This window comes from Zingiber officinale, chromosome 2B (assembly GCF_018446385.1).
Source record: "Zingiber officinale cultivar Zhangliang chromosome 2B, Zo_v1.1, whole genome shotgun sequence".
Classification (NCBI taxonomy): Eukaryota; Viridiplantae; Streptophyta; class Magnoliopsida; order Zingiberales; family Zingiberaceae; genus Zingiber; species Zingiber officinale.
In genome coordinates, this window is record NC_055989.1 from 54,897,112 (window position 1) to 54,919,531 (window position 22,420).

Genomic DNA, 22,420 nt, shown 5'->3' on the forward strand with positions numbered 1-22,420 from the left:
AAAATATGATCGGTATGCTATGTGGTTCTTTTATATCTATGGTGAATTTTTAAGTAAGAAAATATATATTTTTTTAATTCTCTAAGTAAGACTTCCGCTGTGTTAAGTATGTATGTGTCACAAGTAACCCCCGTCGCCTTAGCAGGAGGGGCGGGGTGTTACAATTTGTTTCCGTAGAACATATTTCTTTTAGTTTTGGATCTAAATGCACATTTGAAGATTTTTGTAAAGAGTCTCTTAATCCATGTGCTAAACATATTCCTAGAACTACACTTACTCGTACAATTAAAAAATTAGTAAAACAAGGAAAAAAGAATTTAATTGATGAATTTAGTAAATTAGATAATAAAGTTTCTTTATGTTCTGATATTTGGAGTGATCATTGGCAAATACATTCGTATATGAGTGTAACTTGACATTGGATCGATAACTCTTGGAACCTCCAAAAAAGATTGTTAGCTTATAGAGTTTGTGATGAATCATATAATGCTCATAACATCGCACAATTATTATATTTAATTTTAGAAGAATATAACCTAACTCATAAAATATTTTCAATATCATTAGATGATGCTAGTTCCAATACCGCTTGTATAGATGATCTAAAATTTATTTGTCAACCTATTATTGGCGGTTTATTTTTTCATATTCGTTGTGTATGTCATGTTTTAAATTTATGTGTTCAAGATGATTTAAAAATTTTAGAAAGTTATATTAAACTAATTAGAATTGTAATTTTTTATTTATGGTCTCATCTATCTATAATGAAACAATGGGGTAGGTTTTGTAAAACTAATGGAATGAGACTTAAAAAATTTCCACGTGATGTACCAACACGTTGGAATTCAACATACCAATTATTACAAAATTCATTTGAATATAAAGAATTATTATGTTCATTTTTTGCACAAAATACTAATACTAATATATATTTATTTTCACAACAATGGAATATTTGTAGTAGTACTTGTGAAATTTTAAAAGTATTTAATGATGCAACCGAACAATTTTACGGTGTTTATTATCCCACTACTCAATTGGTTTTAGAAAAATTTTCTAATATAATATTAGTTTTAAATGAACATATTAATAATAAATCTTTATCTCCTTGCATCTTAGTTATGAAAATTAAATGGAAAAATATTTTTATTTTATTTCTGAAATTTATTTAATTGCATTTGCTTTAGATCTAGATTTAAATTAGAAGTTTTACAAGAAATATTAACTTTATATTACGACACTTTAATTCCAATTAAAGATTCTTCTTCTCCTGATCCAGTTAATATTATATATAATGTTAGAATTTATTTATATGATATTTATAATCAATGTTATGTAAAATATGGAACACAAATTAATATTTCTGAAATACAATAACTAGTGGTAATTTAAAACTTACAAAAACACAACTTTTATTAAAAGAACGGACAAAACGTCCATGAGGATCCTCAAGTTCCATACAGGAACTTGAGAATTATTTTACGACTTCTTTTGATTTTAATAAAGCAGATAGCGAAAATTTCGATATTTTAAAGTGGTGGTTACAGAAGGCTCAAATCTTTCACGTCCTCTCCGTGATCACCAAAGAAATTTTAGCTTGTCTAGTGTCAACTGTTGCTGTGGAGCAGACGTTCAGTGCTAGCGGCAATATATTAGATGAACGACGATCAACTTTGTTTCTCGACTCATTGGAAGCCCAAGCATTACTGGACAATTGGATCAGAGCGGAGAAAAGAATCCAAGGAATGCAACTTATGACGAACTTGAAGATTTTGATACTGAAGGAACAAATACGACAGGAACGGGAAATGGAAGTGAGTGAAAATATAAAAGAATAAAAATGTAAAAGAACTACGTGTACTTTGATTCCCCTAAGGGGGTACGTAGACAACTTAAATAAGTGCAAACCTTTTTTCCAATAAATTTTAATTTGTAATTTATAATTTGTAATTTGTAATGTTTAATTTATAATTTATAATTTATAATTTATAATTTATAATTTATATTTTTTTAACATAATAATCTTGAATCGTGATGAACCGTGAACCGAACCGTGAACCGGCGGTTCTGAACCATGAATTGTAATCGTCTTGGGTGGTTAAGGTTAAGGGTCGATCTGCCTGGAATCGTCGAACCGACGATTCTGAACCATCGAACCGTCGGTTCCGAACCCTGGTTAGGTATACCTAAATCCTTTGTTTCGCAAATTCGATTCATCTTCTCACCTAAGTTATAATTTGGGATCAAGATAAGTGGCCGGAGGTGGGCAAAATGTATGGCGCTGAGTAGGTGACGGCCCGTCTACTGCCGACGGCCTCTGACAGTCTATGATCTTGACCCAATTATAATTCGAATGAGAATATAAATCCAGAGGAAATTGCAGTTAAATTTGATCGGATTTTAGCTGTCCGACGTGCAAATTTCTATGAGGAAACTAAGATCCATACAAATTATGAAAGGGACAGGGGCAGACCGGGATTGCGGAGAGGTCTCCGTTGATTTTCTACGTCAATCACTAATCACTGGAAGCCTCTCTATAGACTATAGTTCTTCCGTCCTTAGCTGGTGTCATAAACAGACAGGAATCGAGATCGAGATTGAGATCGTCTTGCAAAACCAAGGATGTCTTCTCCTGCTGAGTATGAACAATAACTTCGGCATAAGCCCTAATTTCTCGTGTTCCTACAACAGATGTGTTCATCAATTTTTGCTGTTTGGATTTATATCTTTTGCTTTAAGTTCATCTTTGAATTAAAATTGGTGATAGGTTAGGTTTTGATTGCTGTCTGTTTTTCTGAAGTTTCTCACTCTGATTCTTATCTTTGATTTTGGTTCATATGCTGTTGGATATGTTTGATTGCACTGTCTTTAGTAAGACTTTCCTAGAATTCCGAAGTTGACCTGCTCTTTCGTTTTTCTAATATGATTTACTTCAAGTGTAGGGTATGTTATCTCAAATATTGCGTTTTGTTTTTTCTCTTAGTAATTTAAATAAAGTGTTTTTCTTTTCAGAAGAAGCTCGCACCATAATTTTCCTTTAGCTTTTAGCTGGTCCAAAGATCTATAGTGATGTTCGTGTTCATATGGTGTGAAGCATGAGGGGCAAGCAACAACCTGTATTTCATGTAACTATACTCTTCAACATCCTAGGATAAGTGTAGATCCTAGACAATTGGGTTGGTGTTTCTCTCAATTAATGAAATCAGTCTAACAAGTTTAGGGATAAAGAATAGAGAAGGTCAAGACCTTATGTGCAAAACTGAATTGAAAAACAACTTGAGAATAGAGCTAGAGATGGTTAAGATCTTATGCCCAAAACTGAATAAACGGCAGAAACTAAAAAAGAAAAATATTGCCATGGAGAGTATCGGAAATTATTGTAGATGAAGCACTTGAAGTTGTAATTGCTTGGATTTATAGAATTGAAATGGACAGCGTTAGCTTGTAGTCTAGGAGGAGGATCTGTTAAGAGAATCCATGATTAGGACTTTAGGAAAGAATTGGGAGATAGACGGTCTCCTTGATGGAGGTCATGGTGGCTGATACGGTGATAAAGAGGGCCCTATCAAAGATAGCTCAAAGTCAGGAAAAGCGGCTGACGTGGAGGTCAAAGTCAAAATAGTCAAAGGCCAGGACCACAGATCAGACGAAGTTGGCCGAACGGGCCTCCAACGCCGGTCGGATGTGACTGTTCGAACGGCCATCCTCCGACAACTTGTAGCTGGGAGTAAGAGACAAATAGTAAACTACCCGGTCTACTGTCCCTGCCGATCAGACAACATATCCGGTCGGACAAAAGGCAGCCCTTCGACAAAAGAAAAGCCAAGTGAAGGCCAGGCCGATAGCCTCGTTCGAAATGACCGAGTGGGTGACGTCCTCGCCAAAGATCCCGATCGACCTATAGTGTGAGCCACATACATATTTCATCGTACTTTTTTGGAAAATTGTGTCGTTGACAACAGAAATTGCCCAGCAAGCAAAAAGTACTTTAGAAGCTTCTAGCCTATCACATCAGAGATTTGCGTGCTCGCTTAAGGAAATGTGTCAGGAACATTTTTTGACTTATCTTTTCCTAGGGCGCTTTGGAAAACGTGCATACACTTTGAGATGCGTGCACAGATGCTACATTAACACTGTAAAAGGGGGTCTCCATCGACAGGCGGAGGAAAGCGATGCTTCATAGAAATATGGAGGTATATGTTGACATATTGATAAAATCCCTCCGAGCTGCTGACCTATGTGTAGATATAGACATGTCGAACCTTGAGGAAGTACAGAGTCAAGCTCAACCCTAGCAAGTGCTTGTTAGGAGCAAGGAGTGGACGATTCCTCGATTATATTGTAACTGAGCGGGGAATCAAAGCAAATCCTTACAAAGTGAAGGCACTCCAAAACATGTCCCCTTTGCGCAATTTGAAGGAAGCTCAACAACTGATCGGACAAATTACAGCCTGTCAAGATTCATCTCCAAGTCTTCTGATGAAAGCCAGCCATTCTTTAAAGTTCTACGCCGAGCTACCAAGTTTTAATGGGACGCTGAATGCGATAAAGCGCTGGAGGAACTCAAGAATCATTTAACTTCTTTACCTGTACTAGCAAAACCCATCACTGACGAGTCGCTCTGGGTGTACTTGTCTTCCACAGAGCGAGCGGTCAGATCGGCGTTGGTACGATAGAACAACACTGAACAATAGCTGATGTATTTCTTGAGTCATTTATTGAAAGATGTCGAATGCCGCTACACCGGTCTTGAGAAGTTGGCGTACAAGCTGGTCCTGGCCACTCGGTTACGTCCTTATTTTCTTACATCTTATAATTGTCTTAACTAACAGTACACTAGGGAGAGTACTCCTCAATCCGGAGGCGTCAGAGCGGTTAATCATGTGGACTACGGAGCTGAGTGAATTCGATATACAGTTCCAGCCCAGATCAGCGATTAAGGTGTAAGCCTTAACCGATTTTGTGACTGAAATATAGAACACCGAGCTAGAGGCAACTTGAAAAATATATGTGGACAGGTCGTCCACTCGGTAGGGCAGCGGTGTGGGCATACTTTTGATATCACCACGCGAAGATAGAATGCAAATGTCCGTTTAACTGGACTACTGGGTTATAAATAATGAAGCAGAATACGAAGCTCTTATCGTTGGTCTGCAGGCAATTCGGCATGTGGGAGCCACAAAGGTTCTTATCCACTCAGATTCCTAATTGGCAGTTCATAAGTTTTCAAGTACTTTCGAAATAAATAATGTCAGACTGAAATTATATGCCGAGGCTTTCAAAAAGTTAAAGACAGAATTCCAAGAGGTGATCATGTAAAAGATCCCCCAGGTGGACAATCAGTATGCGGATGAGCTGGCCAAGCTAGCAAGTTCTTTAAGCCTCGTAGTGTTGGATAAGCGAATCGAGCAAGTGATGTTGGTGGCTCATATCGAGAGATCGGCTGAAATAGGAGCACAAAGTGATTAGAGTACCCCTTTGATTGATTTTCTCTGATCAGGCAATGCGTCAGCCGATCGGGAGTAGGCTCGATTAATAAAAAAGAAATCTGGGTGGTTCACATTAATAGGAGACCACTTATACAAGAGAGCTTTCTCGAGGCCATTGCTCAAATGCATCAGATCGGAATATGAGCATTACATCTTGCAAGAAGTACACTACGGTTCTTGTGGTAGTCATTCGGGTGACCGTTTGCTCGAAAAATCTTATTAGCCAAATATTGTTTGCCCACTTTGCAAGTAGAAGCCGCTCGGATAGTGGCGACTTGCCTATCATGTCAGAGATAACAAAAGATACCGCATGACCTACAGAAGAGCTGAAGGCATCCATTAACTCTTGTTCGTTCGACATGAATATTGTTGGACCTTTCCCTATGGCGTCCGGTCAGAGGAAATTTCTTCTTGTAGTCGTGGACTACTTCTCTAAATGCGTGGAAGCCAAACAGCTCGCCAAGATAATTGAGCAGATGGTTACCAAATTCTTATGGCAAAATTTTGTGTGCCGGTTCGTCGTTCCTCACAAGCTTGTCTCTCACGCTTCCAGACTCTCGCGCAGGCTAACTAAGTTATAAGCGAGTAAGACCCTCGTGCTAAGTGTTACAGACTCTTGCTCGGTCGGATTATAAGTGAGCATGCTTTCACGTTTCCAGACTCTTGCATCGGCTGACCAAGTTATAAGAGAGCAAGGCCCTTGTGCTAAGTATTCCAGACTCTCAAGCCGTTCGGTCGGGTTATAAGTGAGTATTTTCTCACGCTTCTAGATTCTTGCGCCAGCTGGTTGAATTATAAGGGAGCAAGACTCTCGCGCTAAGTGTTCCAGACTCTCGAGCCGCTTGGTCGAGTTATAAGTGAGCATGCTCTCATGCTTCCAGACTTTCATGCCGGCTGACCAAGTTTTAAGCGAGCAAGGCCCTTGCGCTAAGTGTACTCTCGCATCGTTCAAGCGAGTTATAAGTGAGCATGCTCTCACGCTTTTAGACTCTTGAGCCATTCGATTAAGTTATAAGCGAGTAAAGCCCTCGCACCTAAGTGTCCGAGACTGTCACACCATCCGGGCGAGTTATAAGTGAGCATGTTCTTACGCATTCATACTCTTGAGCTGTTCTGCCAAGTTATAAGCGAGCAAAATTCTCACACCTAAGTGTCCTAGACTCTCACATCGTTTGAGTGAGTTATAAATGAGCAAAGCCCTCGCGCTTATGTGTCCAGACTCTCACATCGTTCGAGTGAGTTATAAGCGAGTAAGGCTCTCGCGCTAAGTGTCCCATATTCTCGAGCCGCTCGGCCAAGTTATAAGTGAGGATGCTCTCACGCTTTCAGACTCTCGCTCCAGTTGGCCGAGTTATAAGTGAGCAAGGCCGTTGTGCTAAGTGTCCCAGGCTCTCGCACCGTTCGGGCGAGTTATAAGTGAGCATGCTCTCATACTTCTAGACTCTTGAGTCGTTCAGCCAAATTATAAGCGAGCAAAGCCCTTGCTCCTAAGTGTCCTAGACTCTCGTACCATTCTGACGAGCTATAAGTGAGCAAGCTTTCACGCTTCCAAACTCTTGAGCAATTTGGCCAAGTTATAAGCAAGCAAAGCCCTTGCACCTAAGTGTCCCAGACTCTCGCACTATTCGGACGAGTTATAAGTGAGTAAACTCTCACGCCTCCAGACTCGTGAACCGTTTGACCAAGTTATAAGTGAGCAAAGCCCTCGCGCCTAAGTGTCCCATACTCTCGAACCGTTTGGGCGAGTTATAAGCGAGCAAGACCCTCGGCTAAGTGTCCCAGACTTTCGCACCGTTCGATCGAGTTATAAGTGAGCATGCTCTCATATTTCTACTCTCTTGAGGTGTTCGGCCAAGTTATAAGCGAGCAAAGCCCTTGCACCAAGTATCCTAGAATATCGAGTCGTTCGGCCGAGTTACGAGCGAACTTAGCTCTCGAGCTTCGTATTGCTCTCACATTAAGTAAATCGAAGAAACTAAGTCTTGAAGACGAAAAGTAAAGGTTAGCGTGAACAAGAATTCTAAAATGTAGAATGGACGTGCATCAAGTTAGACTTAGTGAATTTTTATAAGAAATACTTGGTTGCTACAAAAAGTTGTGGACAAGGTTAAGAGAAATCTACGCCAGATCGACAATTACATCATCTGGGAGCGAATCCACGATTTTCTCCCTCTTAATGAACTGGGTTGGGACCTCGGTGGAAAGATAGCCGTTCACCTTTAGCCGTTGAAGGGTCCCATCAATGTCGTAGCCGAATAGGTGGAGAGTCTGATCGGTCAACATCTGGTTAAAAGCCTCCGAGCGAAGGTACTTACTCTAAAAGCCTCAAGCTGACCGAGCTCTTCCTTGAACTTAGAAAATTGAGCTTGGGAGGCCTCCAGCGTAGCTTTCGATGCTAGTAGCGTGCCGAGCTAGAGTTCGTGGACCGCCTGCTCGACCGTACGATCGACCTGCTCTGCGGCCAGTGTGGCTTCTGCTTCATCAAGTTTTTTAGTTAGGACCTGAGCTTCTTTGTTCTTTATATCTAAGTCCTCGATGACCCTGAGCTTCCTGACATTCGCAGAGTTAATCTTGATTTCAAAGTTATGAGCCTGCTTGGTCAACTGGTCGAGCTGGAGGGCCTGATTATAATTTTTGTTTTTCTCCACGGTTAACGCCCGCTCTGACCCTAAGAGCTACTGGGGGTCGTGTCTAAGTCTTTCTTCAGCTGGGTCACTTTAGCGGTTAGTCGATCGACTAAGGCCCGTGAGGCGCTTGTCTCCCCGATCGGGATTTGCAGCTGTTTGTTTTCATGTTCGAGGAAGGCTAGTCTTTGGCACATGACCAGACTTTCTACCCAGAACTGCAAGCAAAAAAAAGTCAGTTATGGTCGACTGAGAAAATGAATAAGAAAACTCCAGATAAGCTTACCCAATTGATTTCTGGTTGAAGCTGTCAGCGAGCTTACCAGGTGGAATAGTGGCCGCCTTGGCCCTAGCATCCGCTCAGGTCTGGGCCAAGGGACCCTGTATCCGGATCTTATGTTCGGGGGAGCGCGGCTCGGCGTCGTCCGGATGGTGCTAGTCGTTGGTAGGTAATTTGATGGTGGTCGTGATATGTCTACGGTCGCTCGGGTCCGAGGGTTCTGAAGTCGCTCTGCCCTTGGACTTGGATAGGGGAGTGGAACAGATAACAAATGTAGGGGTTGCTGGGTCAGCCGGTGGAGGCATCAAGTAGGAGATTGGCTACGCTATGGTTGCCCCGGCCGACAGCTTAGATAGGGAAGGAGTCCGATTGGATGACGGAGGAGTTGGCAGGTCGGTCGTCCTTTCAGGGATGGTGGATGAGGAGGTCTCACCCCTCTTCGATGGAGGCCGAGGAGCTGACGCAGTAACAGAGGTCTACGGAACAGAGGCCTCCGAGCGGAAGGAAGCCTCCGTCGGAAGTCTTTTTTGACGTTGGCACTGGATCAATGGCTTGCCAGATGTTGCTAATTTTGACAGAACCACTATTAGCACTATAGAGGGTCGCTTGAGAAGCAGCTCGCCAGTGTTAGCCGTGACATACTGGTTGCTGGCCGACTTGCTTATGCTTCGCCAGTCAGTTGTTCAGATGGCCCGACCAGCAACAGCCCTCGGCTGCCCTTGGGCGTTGATTTTCGCATGAGTTAGTTTGCCCTTGTCGCTAAGCATCGCCTTGAACATGACTTGGGTTGCAAAAAAAAAAAAAAATTAGTTAGATTAAAAAATGACAGAAGGAAAAATGACTTACCAAAGGAGTCGGGCAATCGAGCTCGGATTGGACTCAGCCTGGATGTATACAAGACGCCTTCCAGTAGCAACTTGTGTATATGGTATTTCTGACTAGCCAGGTGCACGACTGCTTGAAGGTAGGTTGGCTCCCATTGGTACTTTCCCAGCGCAAGGGATTCCAACAACTCCATTTTCTAGGCTAGGAAGTCGGACGTAGAAGTAGTGAGACTTCCAACTCTTATTGGATGTGGGCATCTTTTCAAAATAGACGGCGCCCACTCGAGCTTGAAAGAGGAAGACGCCTAGCTTGGATAATTTTGGGTAATAAAAATAATGAAAAATGTGAGGCAAAAGAGGAATTCCGTATACACGGAATAGTACCACAACGCCACATAGTAGCCTAAAGGAATTAGGCAATAACTGCGATAAAAGGATGCGAAAATATCTACAGACTTCAGAAATAAAAGGATGGATGGGAAAGTGCAGGCAGACGTATAATTGGTCCTTAAAGAACGAGAGGAAATCGTCGGGAGGAGTATGGGGATGGTCGTAAGCAGAAGGGATTACGACCTAGTAATCGTTGGGGATTGGTAGGTCATCTTCATTTGGTCCACCTCTTCACCATTGAAGTCAGACTTGGTGGAGGTGTACTACAATCCAGGGATAGCCTGAGGTGGAGAAGGAGAACGTGCCATGAAAAGGGAGATGAAAAGAAAAGATCGAAAGGAGAAGGAAAGGACTTACTTAAAAAGAAAGGATGCTGGCAATGAGCAGAGAATAAGAAGTAAGAAGCGAAGAGGTAAATCGTGGTGAAGACAAAGACAATGCATAGAAAGAAGAAATAAAGGGTTTAAAAACCCTGCTGACGGTTGCCCTGAGCCGTCCGATCAAGGGCTTGAGAAAAACAAGGCTTAATCTGGGCTGTCAAATTCAAAAAGACAACTATCACATCAGATCCCAATAGTCGCCTGTCACATCACACATGCGACAGCAGAAGATTGCAACATGTGGCATTCAAATACAAATGACATTAATGAGAAATGGAAGCGTATGATTAAAAGGTGTGGTCGACATGCTAGCAGAAGATTTCAATGATTTCCAAGAAACTAGGGTGACGTTAGCAGCAATTAAAAGGCAATGAGATGAGTGGCCGCTCGGAAAGTAAGTTAGAAAAAGGCTAAAGAAGCTAATGAATGGCTAAGTGTGGTTCACATTGGGTCCGAGCGGCATCAGTCTCATTATCTCCTACTCGGGAAGTAAGTCAAAAAAGGCTAAAGAAGTTAATAAACGACTTAGTGTGGTTCACATCGAGTCCAAACGACGGCAATATCGGAGTCTCCCAATCGGGAATTGTCCAGTCAGTCAGACTTGCAGCCTCCTTCGACTAGACTTGAGAGGAAGGGTTATGATATGGTGATGAAGAGGGGGCCCTACCAAAGATGGGTCAAAGCAGAGAAGAGCGGCTGACGTGGAGGTCAAAGTCAAAATAGTCAAAGGCCCAGGACCACAGATCAGATGAAGTTGACCGAATGAGCTTCCAATGCCGGTCGGACGTGACCGTCCCAATGACCATCCTTTGAAAACTTGCAACTGGGAGTAAGAGAAAAATAGTAAACTGCCCGGTTCACCGTCCCTGCCGATCAGACAGTATGTCCGGTCGAACAAAAGGTAGCTCTCTGACAAAAGAAAAGCCAAGCGAAGGCCAGACCAATAGCCCTGTTCGGAACGGCTGAGCGGGTGACATCCCCGCCAAGCGGATCCCGGTCAGCCTATAGTGGGACCCACATACATATCTCATCGTACTCGTTTGGAAGTTTGTGCCACCGACAACAGAGAATGTGTAGCAAACAAATAGTACTTTAGAAGCTTATAGTCTGTCACATCAGAGATTTACGTGAGGAAAGGTGTTGGGGACACTTTTTGACTTGTCTTTTCTTATGACGCTTTGGAAAACATGTATATGCTTTGAGATGCATGTACAGATGCTATAGTGACACTATAAAAGAGGGTCTCCATCCACAGACAGAGGTATGCGATGCTTCATTGTTCTACATACTCTTCACTACTGTTCACTGCTACTATTCCATTCTATCAAGCCAGATACTGACTTAAGCATAGGAAGTCCAACTTTAGGGAATCTTTCTTGGCTCGGCATTAACACTCCCGGTTTTATAGGATAACAAGGAGTCTTTTTCTAGTCCGTATTAGTGCCATCGCGAAGTGTTCTTCTAGTCAACACCAAAGTCGCGTTCCCATCCTGCTATCTTCTCAGCTTTCGGATAGGATCAGCGACAATTTGCAAGTGACCCATCATCCAAGGCATTTGTTAAGATGGTAAACTAATTTGTAACCGATCCTTGGGACTGGAATCCATCCAAGTGGGATTAATCCAAAAAGAGTGGATCATTGAGGGCTCATATATTCTTATAGCATAAGCTTCAAACATTTTTTGTGTTGTCATTTATCTTGCTCTATCTAAAAAATAAGTTTCTCTGACTGTTATCTCATGAAACTTGTAATTTCTCACGTACCTATTCTAGATATTTGAACACATCTATATACATTGGTTTGTTAATGTCACATAAAACCTAGAGTCCAAGGTAGCTACAGTTTGTAGTTGACTTAGAGGGTGCATAGTTTATAATTGCAAGAAAATTCCAACTTTTTTCAAGTTTAACATGAAGAGGCACCAGATTGTATCATGCAAATTTGCAAGGTCAAAGCATTTAATTGATCACATAATTTCTAATCCTTTGCCCTACTTACTAAGATCTACCGCCTCAACCATAGAAAACCACCTTCCAAAATTTTTAATTTAAAATCATCCATCTATATATTTAAGCATGCCACTCTATTGTATATGAAAGCAAATATCATGACTTTTGAAATGAAATCTCAACATTGTCCTTGTGACAAATATTCTTAAGAAACATTGAGGTCATGGTACAATGCTCCGACTTCCAAGAAATATGTAATGAAATTACTTAGGTGATTCAAGACTTAGGAATCTTGTTTTAGAGAATAGGGGGAAACGAAGAAGATGGGTGAATATGGATTGTGGTCACATAGCCCTCATATTTTTTTCATGGTCCAGGAACAAAAAACAAACCATTTATAGGATATCTTTTATACATTTATTTCTTTGACATGGCTTACAATAATAAGAGAACCTGATAAAGAATTGTTGGCTGCTGCAAATATATGCTTGCATAAGTCCCTATCCAAGAAAGAGAGGGCATTCTAACAGTGTTCCTGCTGAAGAAGGGTTTTATATTTTTAGGATTCACATAGCTTTACACTTAACTGTCTAATGTTTTGAAAAACAAATTAGTTGAATGTTTTACCATGTCCTTTTCTACATCTTTAACTGTAACTTTCTTTAAAGCAAAAAAGGAAGAATCTCATCAGGTTAACAGTACAACTGGGTAAATCAAATCTAATGGATTGAATGGGCAAAATCATAAAGGTGGAAGCAAGGTTTAAAATCTTGACCTGTGCCGAGATTTCAGTCCCCGACCAGAACGATACGATTTCGGTATCGTATGGTACCATGCTGCTACGGTTTTAGTATTTTTTTATTTATATATAGTAATTATTAGATAAATATATTTATTGTGTATAATTTAAAAATAAGTTGTATATTGATTTTATATAAGTTCTCTATTATTAAACAACTTAATATTATTAGAAAAAATAATTAAATATATATATTTTTAAAAAAAATTGATCTATCAATAACTCGAATTAAATAATCATAATTATATAAATTAATACAAAATACTATTTTATATATAATAATTTTATAAATTAATTAATTATTTATTTAATTAATTAATAATTTAAATAATATATATTTAAAATAGTAAAAAAATTAGAATATCAATTAAGCATTAAAATAGTAAAAAATTACAAAATAATTAAAAATATAAAAAATAATTAAAAAAATATCAGAGTATAAATTTGATTTATTAGAATTTTTATAATTTTTTTTAAAAAAATTTTAAACAATTTTTAGATTTTTTTATAATTTTTAAATAAAATTTAAAACATTAAAAATAATTTCAGAATATTATTTAATAAAATTTATTAATTTTTAAAAAAAATTTAAATATTTTTTTATATTTTATTGGAATAATTTAATTAGGGTTAATGAAAGTTTCTTTCAAATATCACACTTAAGTAGGAATTGTTTGATTTATTTAATTTGTAATATTAATTTTGCACTGCAACGCCTCCAAAGGCTGCGGACGCCTCTGACAGCGTCGAAGGCGTCCGACGATGCTTTTGACGGCATCAAAAGCGACGCGGGCAGGCCTGCGATACCTCTGACGGTGCTGGATGCTTCTGGCGATGCCGGAATCGTGTGATGCTTCCGGCTGGGTCGAAAGCATCCCGCGATGCTTTCGACGGGGCTGGAAGCATTCTGTGATGCTTTCGGCTCTGCTAGAAATGTTGCATCATGACGCCCCAACGCCCGCAACGCTTCAGCTGCCCCACAACGCCTCCGGGAGCACTGGAAGCGTCCGACGACGTATCCCTGCTGTTCAAGCCGTGCACGCGTGAAGTGCCGATTTTGCCTCCCTGACGGAATGGTAAAAACTATCTGTGTCGGACGGCACGGAACGATATTTCATTCGCTAGGTGGAAATGTAGGCTGGGATCACAGAGTTCCCTCGGTACTTCAGACTTGTAACTTACACTAAAAGGTACAAGGTTCAGTTACTCAAACCCCTTAATTAAGGTCTAATTGCACTTTGCAGTGCATTCTCGCCAGATTTCAGAATTGAAGGAAGTACCCAGGAGCATTATTTTATTTTATTTTTGCCTAGTCAACCAAAAATTGATTTAATGCAGATTGGTTTTCATGAACCAAACTTAAGTAAAACTCTCTGACGCCTTGGCAAATGCTTGGATTTAAGCTGTGATTGATTGAAAAAAATATTAATCCAAATTTTTGTTAACTAAAAAATTAAGACAATTTCTTCTTTGCTGACCAGGTGTATATGACTATTTTTTTTGACTCAGTGTTTTGTTCATGGGTCATCATCATCAAACTGTAAAAGTTCAATTCTTTGGCATTTAGTTAATGGATCTTATCCCTCCATTAAAATCTTTGCAAGACCACATTACAAATATCCAAATCAGTTAATTATTTTTTATTAAATTAATTAGAGTTATCTTTGATCTCCCTCTCCCTCTCCCTCTTATACTTTCAACTCTAATTGATTCAATCCTTCTAACTATAGAATCCATTCCATTGGTTTTCTTTGAACATCTAACATTTTCCTCTTATTTTATCTCAAAGAGCGATACTTAATTGCTCACACGATGCAATCTTGAAACTAAGGATTAATTACATGTAATAGGCCTAATTAAGGAGTCCTTGTAATTAATCCAAAATGTAAACACGAAAATATTATGTTCTATTTATTGATACATAGCTGTGAGCATACATAAATATATCACCAATTGATGAACTATATGCTTTTGCAATAGGAATGATGTATTCTGTAGGCTTATTTTCTGAGCGTTTTTCTGTTATTTATGCATGTTGGTTCATGGCCTTGGACTGGTTAACAAGTTCAAAGATATTTATTCTCAAGTTCAAGATGCTTACTACAATTAGTCAACAGCAACTGAAATGGTTGAGTCTTGAACCTATTATCATGCATTTGATATATCATTTACTAAGTGCATCTCCTTCCAGATTCTACAAATCTCTTCCACCACTGAGCAAGTCTTATGGGACTCTGTGCTTTTTGACTACTGCAGCAGTCAAATTGGGTTTATTAGGCTATGCGAGTATTGCCTTGGAATATCATCCAGTATTTACTAAGCTTCAGGTAGATACTGCCCTTTTGCTCCTTTGCTAGGTACAATCAATTATATTTTTGGTTGTTGTTGGTTATATATCTATATATAACCAACATTTGATTGTGCATTATTTTGTGTGTATTATTCTTTTACCGCCTCAACTAATAACTTCATATATCCCATCTTAACATTCTCATCTCCACTAAATTATTTTGTATGTATCATTTCTTTACCACCTAAATAATTTAGTAGAGAGGAGAATCTTAAGATGGCATACATGAAGTTATTAGTAGAGAGAAAAGATGTTACTTCTCATAGGCAATTTGGTCAAGGAAAAAATATATATCAAAATCATGGTTTAAAATTTTGCCTCGAGCCAGGTGTTTCGATCTTGGATCAGAACGATACGATTTCGGTATCGTATCATGCCGTACCGATAGAGTTTCGGTACTTTTTAAAAATTTTAAATATAAGTGTATATTAAGTTTTATTAGATAAGCTCGTTATTGATGTTATATTTTGAAATCTTGAGCTTATATTTCACTATTTTCTCAATAATGCCTATCAAATTTTTATAATTTTGGAACAGTAAATACAGTCGGCATTTCAAACCATGATCAAAATTAGAAAAAATTGATTAAAAAGCTTTGCGTCTTGCTTCATCTTGGAAATTCCAATTTTTTTGTTCCTGTTTTCCTTTGTTGTTATTCACTAATTTATTTGAAATCCTTCCTTTTATTAATTGACTTGCTTATATCTTGGTTATAAAAATTGGCAGCAGCAGCCAGATTTCCAATTGGCTACAGTTGGCAAGACCTACAACAAAAAGATTCATCCCTATGACTTCTGTAACACTGCTTCTGTTCCTGTTAGCTGACATATCATTGGGCACTAAATACCTGTAGTTAGTCCCTATGTCAATTACTGTGATCCTATCATTGGTTACCAAACACCAATAATTAGTCCCTTCAACACTGACATATTCCTTTCCCCTTGTAGATTGTGATCATGTTAGTTTAAGAACTTCACATGCTTGTTGTTCCCTTGTTCCAATTTACATATGAAACCTCTCTATCTGTTTTCATTTTCAGATATGGAGGCTTCTTACCAATTTTTTCTTCCTTGGTCCATTTTCATTCCACTTCGGCATACGGCTCATAATGATGTATGGTTGTTTCGATTTGAGTGAGGTTTCGTAAGTGTTTTTGTGATAGTTCATACAATTGTTGTCAAAATTGAAATATAGAGCAAGATACGGTGTACAATTGGAGAGGGGTCCATTTGATAGGCGGGCAGCAGATTTTCTATGGATGATGTTGTTTGGAGCATTTATCCTACTGGTCAGTGCCTGTTTACCTAGTTTTTATTCAAATCATATTGGTTCTTTTTTGTGTACAATTGTTGAGTCTCAGTCTCTGTTCGATTCTCTGTTAGTTTCCAGTAGCAAGCATTAAACGTTAATGAGTTCACATGGCTTTCTTCTAGGTTTTGTCTGCCATTCCTTTCTTTCGGTTTCGCTTTCTAGGGACGTCTATGGTCTTCATGCTTGTCTATGTTTGGAGCCGAGAATTTCGAACTGCACAGATCAATATATACGGTCTTGTCAGTTTGAGGGTATCATATGCAGCTTTGCTTGATTTCTTTATACAATCAGCAAATCGGAGTGTAATCTTAGTCATGTTTCTTCCAATGTGTAGGCATTTTATCTACCATGGGCATTGCTTATGTTAGATGTCATTTTTGGTGATCCCCTTATGCCGGACCTGCTGGGAATCTTTGCTGGTCATGTGTATTACTTCTTAGCAGTGTTACATCCACTTGCTACTGGAAGAAATTTGCTCAAGACTCCGTTCTGGGTGTATCCTTTTATATTAACTAATCTTACACGAGTTATCTTTAATCGAGCCAAATTAGAGTCGGCAATGAGTATCTGATAATCGGGTATCACAGGTAAATTCGTTCAATTCGCGTTTGGGAATTGGGTTATATGCTTAATAATAGGTTCAGATAGTGTACCTGAATATTTTACACATTTAACTCAGGTACCTAGCAGATACCAGTTTAATATCTAAAGTACGAATTTAAGCGACTAGGATAGTGAATACTTATCTAGATCTAGATCAAGATCAGGTGTCTGCTAATGAAGAATTTCCATATAGGATCTCTTTTTGAGAATGCTCAAACAAAGCACAGCACCCTCCTACCCATTGTAAACAATTTGATAAATGAGATTTCATATCAAATTAGTGTGAACGTTGACCTAGATGATACCAATAGACTTAAACCATCAAAAATGTAAATATAATCTTTGTATCATTTAATTTTAGTTCATTTTGATATCAACTACTATTGACCAAGCTGGTTGGTGTTACAAGATGGACAGAATATTTCGGTGTAATTGGTGGGATGGGACTTGACTTAGGTAGGGGATTCTATCAGTCGTCCTTCATGAATATCATACGGGTCATTTGATATTATTAGCGTGCTCGATCATGTTGATTGAGAAACATTATCACATAATTATTTTTGTTAATTTTCATTTAGTTCTTTATTTTCTGAAAACTTGGAAGCCCTGAACTCATTTATTCAAGAACTGTCTGATTAAACTCGATTGATCAAGAATCTGAAATTTTACTGTTTTTTTTTTTGCTTCAGTTTGAACCTTGACCATCTGATTTACAGACATAGATTAGTCGCTTCATTGGGTTTGGCAGCACTACCAAATTTTCGTGGCCAGCCAAACACGTCTAATAGCACTGGTAGCGGGGCCTTCCGAGGGAGGAGCTACAGGCTTAACAGATGAAATCACCCCTTGTGTTTATCCTCTTTTCTGCACTTTCTATCAACCTGATCATATATTTTGGCGATAACTTTTATTCTGACTGCATCTTCGCGTGTAGAAGAAATGAATGAAAGGTGGAATAGATGCAAGAAATATATGGATTATGAAAATTATCAAAAATATATTATAGTTGTGTATTTATCAAAGGACGTAGTAAAATAATGTAGAATATTCATTTTAGTCCTCCTGCCAACCTCCTCTCCTCAGTCGTCATTTTTTAGATATCCGAAGTACATTTTGATTTAAAAATAATAGTAATGGTGATGGAGTCATTAAAAATAATAGTAATGGTGATGGAGTCAATATTTTTCTTCCTCCCTCTTTCAGTTCGAGCATGCCTCGCCGCTCTTCGTAACTCTTTGATTACAGATCTATTTTAGTGGTGAAATTGCCCCTCATTGAAATCTTACGTAAGTGTCTTCGTGTCCCTGAGGCGGCATCACACATTTCCACTTATAAAATTGAAGTGATCGTGACTCTACGATGAAGGCTTTTAGGTTTCCAGTAATAATTTTCTTTCATAATGATGCAAGGAAGTGGGTCAGGTGTATCATCCTTTGCACTTCAATTATCTGTAAAGGTATCACCTTAGAAATTCTTTGATTGTGAAAAGTTCAATGAGTTTGGTTAAAAATTTTAAAATATTTAAATTATAGGGTTCAGTTGATGTTGGACATAAATTACATTGGAACAATGTCTTGGGTCATTTTAATTTTTTTTTAAAGCATTCACAAAGAAAGGAAGGTATCATGGATCTATTATTTTACATGATCGACACAGCGATGATCAAACAGTCACCCTTTAATATTTTCTTGGGCATACAAGATATGCAGCATATTCATGATATATTAGCCAATATATTTTAAAATTGGGATTCAATTTCTCAAACCTTTACATTCTCAGGTACAACTTATCATTGTCAATTTTAATCACGAAGTAGTTGTATAGAAAAATAAAATACTTTGAAAAGTTTAATATTTTAGTCAGCTAATGGCTCTGGTAGTGGGGTATCATGGTAAATGAGGGCTTGATATGAGATCATATCAAGCCCAATGTGGGTTTGACATGTGATGGGGCCTGATACGATCCTATATCAGGCCTAATGTGGGCCTGATATGTGATCATATCAGGCTCAACGTGGGTCTAATACTTATTTATCTTTTCATAAAAGTCAACTAATCATTTAAGTTGTTCAGGTGTACCGGTTGCTTTTCACAAGAAGAGACATTTCTTTATTGTTTGGTATTGCAGACTGAGGTGCTTCAGTTCCGATCAATTCAACTAAAGCATCGAGTAACCTCTTTCTAACTTACTTCTCAAATTAAAAAGAAGCTACCAAATCAAGAATTGAGGAGTTGTTTAAGTTTTATATCAATCGTGTTGAAGAAGATGATGTTTTATTATTTTGTAAATTCTATAATTTGTATATATTTGTTTGTGTCTTGTTTTCTTCTAATACATATAAGGTCCTTTTATGTCTTATAGATATAGTAGATGATTTTAAAAATCTTGTTAGATTCAACGGGTTGAAGCCATCCATGAATTTATGGATCCACAATTACCTAAGATTGTAGGCATATTTTCATTAACTCGGACAATACAATTCAACACCAACTTCCCTTACCTAAAGGGCTTTGCTGGTTTTTTGACAGTGAGTTTATATTTGATGTTAAATTTAACAATATTTTGTGAACATGTATGAATATCTAACACTTGTGATGATGAATCATGCATGGTTTTTGGAGCATGTTCCAATTCTTAGTGACTTTCTTTGGCTTCTTTAAAGCCTTAGTCACATTGATCTTTGCAAGATTAATTTTAGGGATGGTCTCTCTTGTAACCTTAGTTTGACCCCTAAACCTAGAGTTAGTTCCATAGCTATATGAAATCCTATGGTATGAGCCCACATTCTTCTTGTCTTTTGATTTGTACCCCAAACCTTTATAACCATTGAATGACTCTTATCTATCTATCCATATGTTTTTGTTCTTAGACTCTTTTTCTTCATTTGCCAATTTTTTAAGAGTCCTCTCTAATTTATCAAGTCTTGACCTGAAGACAAATTTAGATTTTTTCCTTAATTCCTTTGACATTTTTCTTTTTAGGCAAATATTTGAGATCTTTAGAATTTTTACCTAAATCATTATTTATCTTCCTAGTCTTAGGTAAGATAGTTTTAGCATGATATGTTACATATTTTTCCTTAATCCTATTATGCTTCCTATTTTCATAATAAATTACATTAAAGTGATATAAATTTGAACTAGCATACATTTTATCATGATTTAAAAGAATAATTTCAACAAATGATACCTTGGGTTTGCTCTTAAAAGCTCCCCCTCGAGTTGAGCTTTCTCCTTTAAGCTTGCCCGATTTATTCCCTTTTGGACATTGACTCTGATAATGCCCACTTTGATTGCAAGAGAAGCACACAATGTGCTCATTGCCTTTGCGTATCGAGAGACCGACCTTCTTGGACTTCTCTTTGACCTTTGGTGCCGGTTGACTCTTCTTCTTAGTCAACTTTGGACACTTATTCTTGTTTTTTCCCTACACTCAAAGAAAATGATATGACTTTTATTTTTACAAATTAAAATATCTATACCTTTGCTTATAGGGGTGACACATGATCCTCCATTAGATATTTCTTGATTTGTAGAGGTGACACTATCTTCCTCTTCATTTGACTCGGATGAGGAAGCCTCTTCTTCCTCCGATGTCACCAAATGACGCTCCATCTCAATCCTAGAGGTGGAGGCCTTTTCATTTTCATCCTCATGTACATGGAACAAAGAGTATGCTTCCTCTTTGCCTTTAACGTTGCACTCTCCCGAGGATGGCTCTTCTTGAATTTCTTCTTTCGATATTGAGCACCTCTCAACTTCGGATTTCTCTTCTTGTTGATCCAATGAGTTGCCCTCCTTGGATTTTTCTTGACTTGGTGTTGTTGGTTGCTACTCAGAATATCGTATTGGTTTCCTTGTACAAAAATTTGTACAAGTCCTGAACCATTCCTAACAACCTATTGTGTTCTTTAGAAATTAAATTTGGAATCGCAAACAGAACTTAACATTATTGATTCCAAATTCAACTTATCTATTCTTAGAGATTTAGACTTGGATTGCAAACGATGCTTAACATTATTAATCCAAATCCACCTATGTTACAAATTTGATTAAATATTTATTTCAGAGATCGACTTCCATGTTAAACCTGGCGAGACACTAGGCCTTCTTGGTTATAGGAGCATCCACCACTTCCTAGACAAAGGCTTTCAACGAAGTTCAATATTTAATCTCTTTATAGTAACCCTAGGTTTAACCAATAAGAACAATCGAATCACAAGATCGAAAAAAACAAAAGAAACACAAACTTGAATCATAAATTCGAAACCTAGAAATGTTAGCCTCTTGTGTTTGGTATTTCAAGATCTAAACAAAAAGATGAACTAGTTATGATGCGGAAACTAATAACTAGTTATACCTTTTATAGCTTATAGACCTCACGATCTTCTATCGTATTCCTCTTCTTATCTCGGACGTCGTGTGGGCGACGATCTATCGAGACGAGAATCTACCCAAGCTTCCTTCTTCTCCAAGCAAGTTTCGGCCACCACCAATCTTCAAGAGATGAATAACTTTTGGTCACCAACCAAGCTCCAAGGGATGCTAAGAAACAAAGCCTCCTTTCTCTACTTCTTCTCCAAGCAAAGTCCGGCCACCAACAAGCTCCTTGAGAGTTGATGCCGCCGACCACCAAAGAAGAAGAAAAGGAGGAGAGGAAGAAGATGAGGGCCGACCACCACAAGGAAGAGAAGAGAGGAATACTAGATGATATATTGTTATATGGTGAGACACCTCTACCCTCTCTTTTATATTCCTTGGTCTTGACAAATAAGGAAAGCTTTAATAAAAACTTCCTTATTTTCCTTGCTAATGAAAGGAAAATTTAATTGATAAAAAATTTCCTTTTCTTCTATGGATGTGGCCGGCCATATCAAATCCTCCAAAGAAGGAAAGTTTTAAACACAAAATTAAAACTTCCTAATTTGTTTCCGGAAATAAAAATTTCTCTTTTAAAAATTCCCTTCATGGTTGGTTATAAAAGGAAACTTTTATAAATTAAAATCTCTTTATTAAAACATGTAGATGATTTACAAAAAGGAAAGTTTTTTAAAAATTAAAATCTTTCTTTTAACTACAAATAAGGAAAGATATCAAATCTTTCTCTTAATCTTTTGTACAAAGCTATAAAAGGAAAGATTTAATTTTAAAACTCACTTTTAAAATCATGAGGATGGTTACAAAAAAGGAAAGTTTTATCAAAAATTAAAATATTCCTTTTAACTACAAATAAGGAAAGATATCAAACTTTTCTCTTAATCTTTTGTAGAAAACTATAAAAGGAAAGATTTAAATTTTAAACTCTCTTTTAAAACCATGACTTCCACATAAGGAAAGATTTTAAAAAATAAAATCCTTTTAATTTATTGTGGTCGGCCACCTAAGCTTGGGTTCAAGCTAGGCCGGCCACACTTCAACCCA

The 22,420-nt window shown here is 38.0% G+C and overlaps 1 protein-coding gene across 1 annotated transcript; it reads left to right on the top strand.

Moving 5' to 3' along the window:
- The first annotated feature begins 2,547 nt into the window (after positions 1-2,547).
- LOC122045656 (derlin-1.1-like) lies at positions 2,548-18,049 on the top strand. Its single transcript, XM_042605974.1, has 7 exons — positions 2,548-2,639; positions 14,928-15,063; positions 16,126-16,199; positions 16,281-16,374; positions 16,520-16,648; positions 16,732-16,892; positions 17,717-18,049. Exons 1-7 carry the CDS (start codon positions 2,623-2,625, stop codon positions 17,835-17,837), a joined length of 732 nt encoding a protein of 243 aa, XP_042461908.1. The 5' UTR covers positions 2,548-2,622; the 3' UTR covers positions 17,838-18,049.
- The last annotated feature ends 4,371 nt before the right edge of the window (positions 18,050-22,420 follow it).

Excerpts from the sequence above, each read along its gene's own strand:
- LOC122045656 (XM_042605974.1), top strand. Across the intron at positions 16,649-16,731 it reads ACGGTCTTGTCAGTTTGAGG|GCATTTTATCTACCATGGGC; the intron begins GTATCATATGCA and ends TCCAATGTGTAG. Across the intron at positions 16,893-17,716 it reads CTCAAGACTCCGTTCTGGGT|ACATAGATTAGTCGCTTCAT; the intron begins GTATCCTTTTAT and ends TCTGATTTACAG.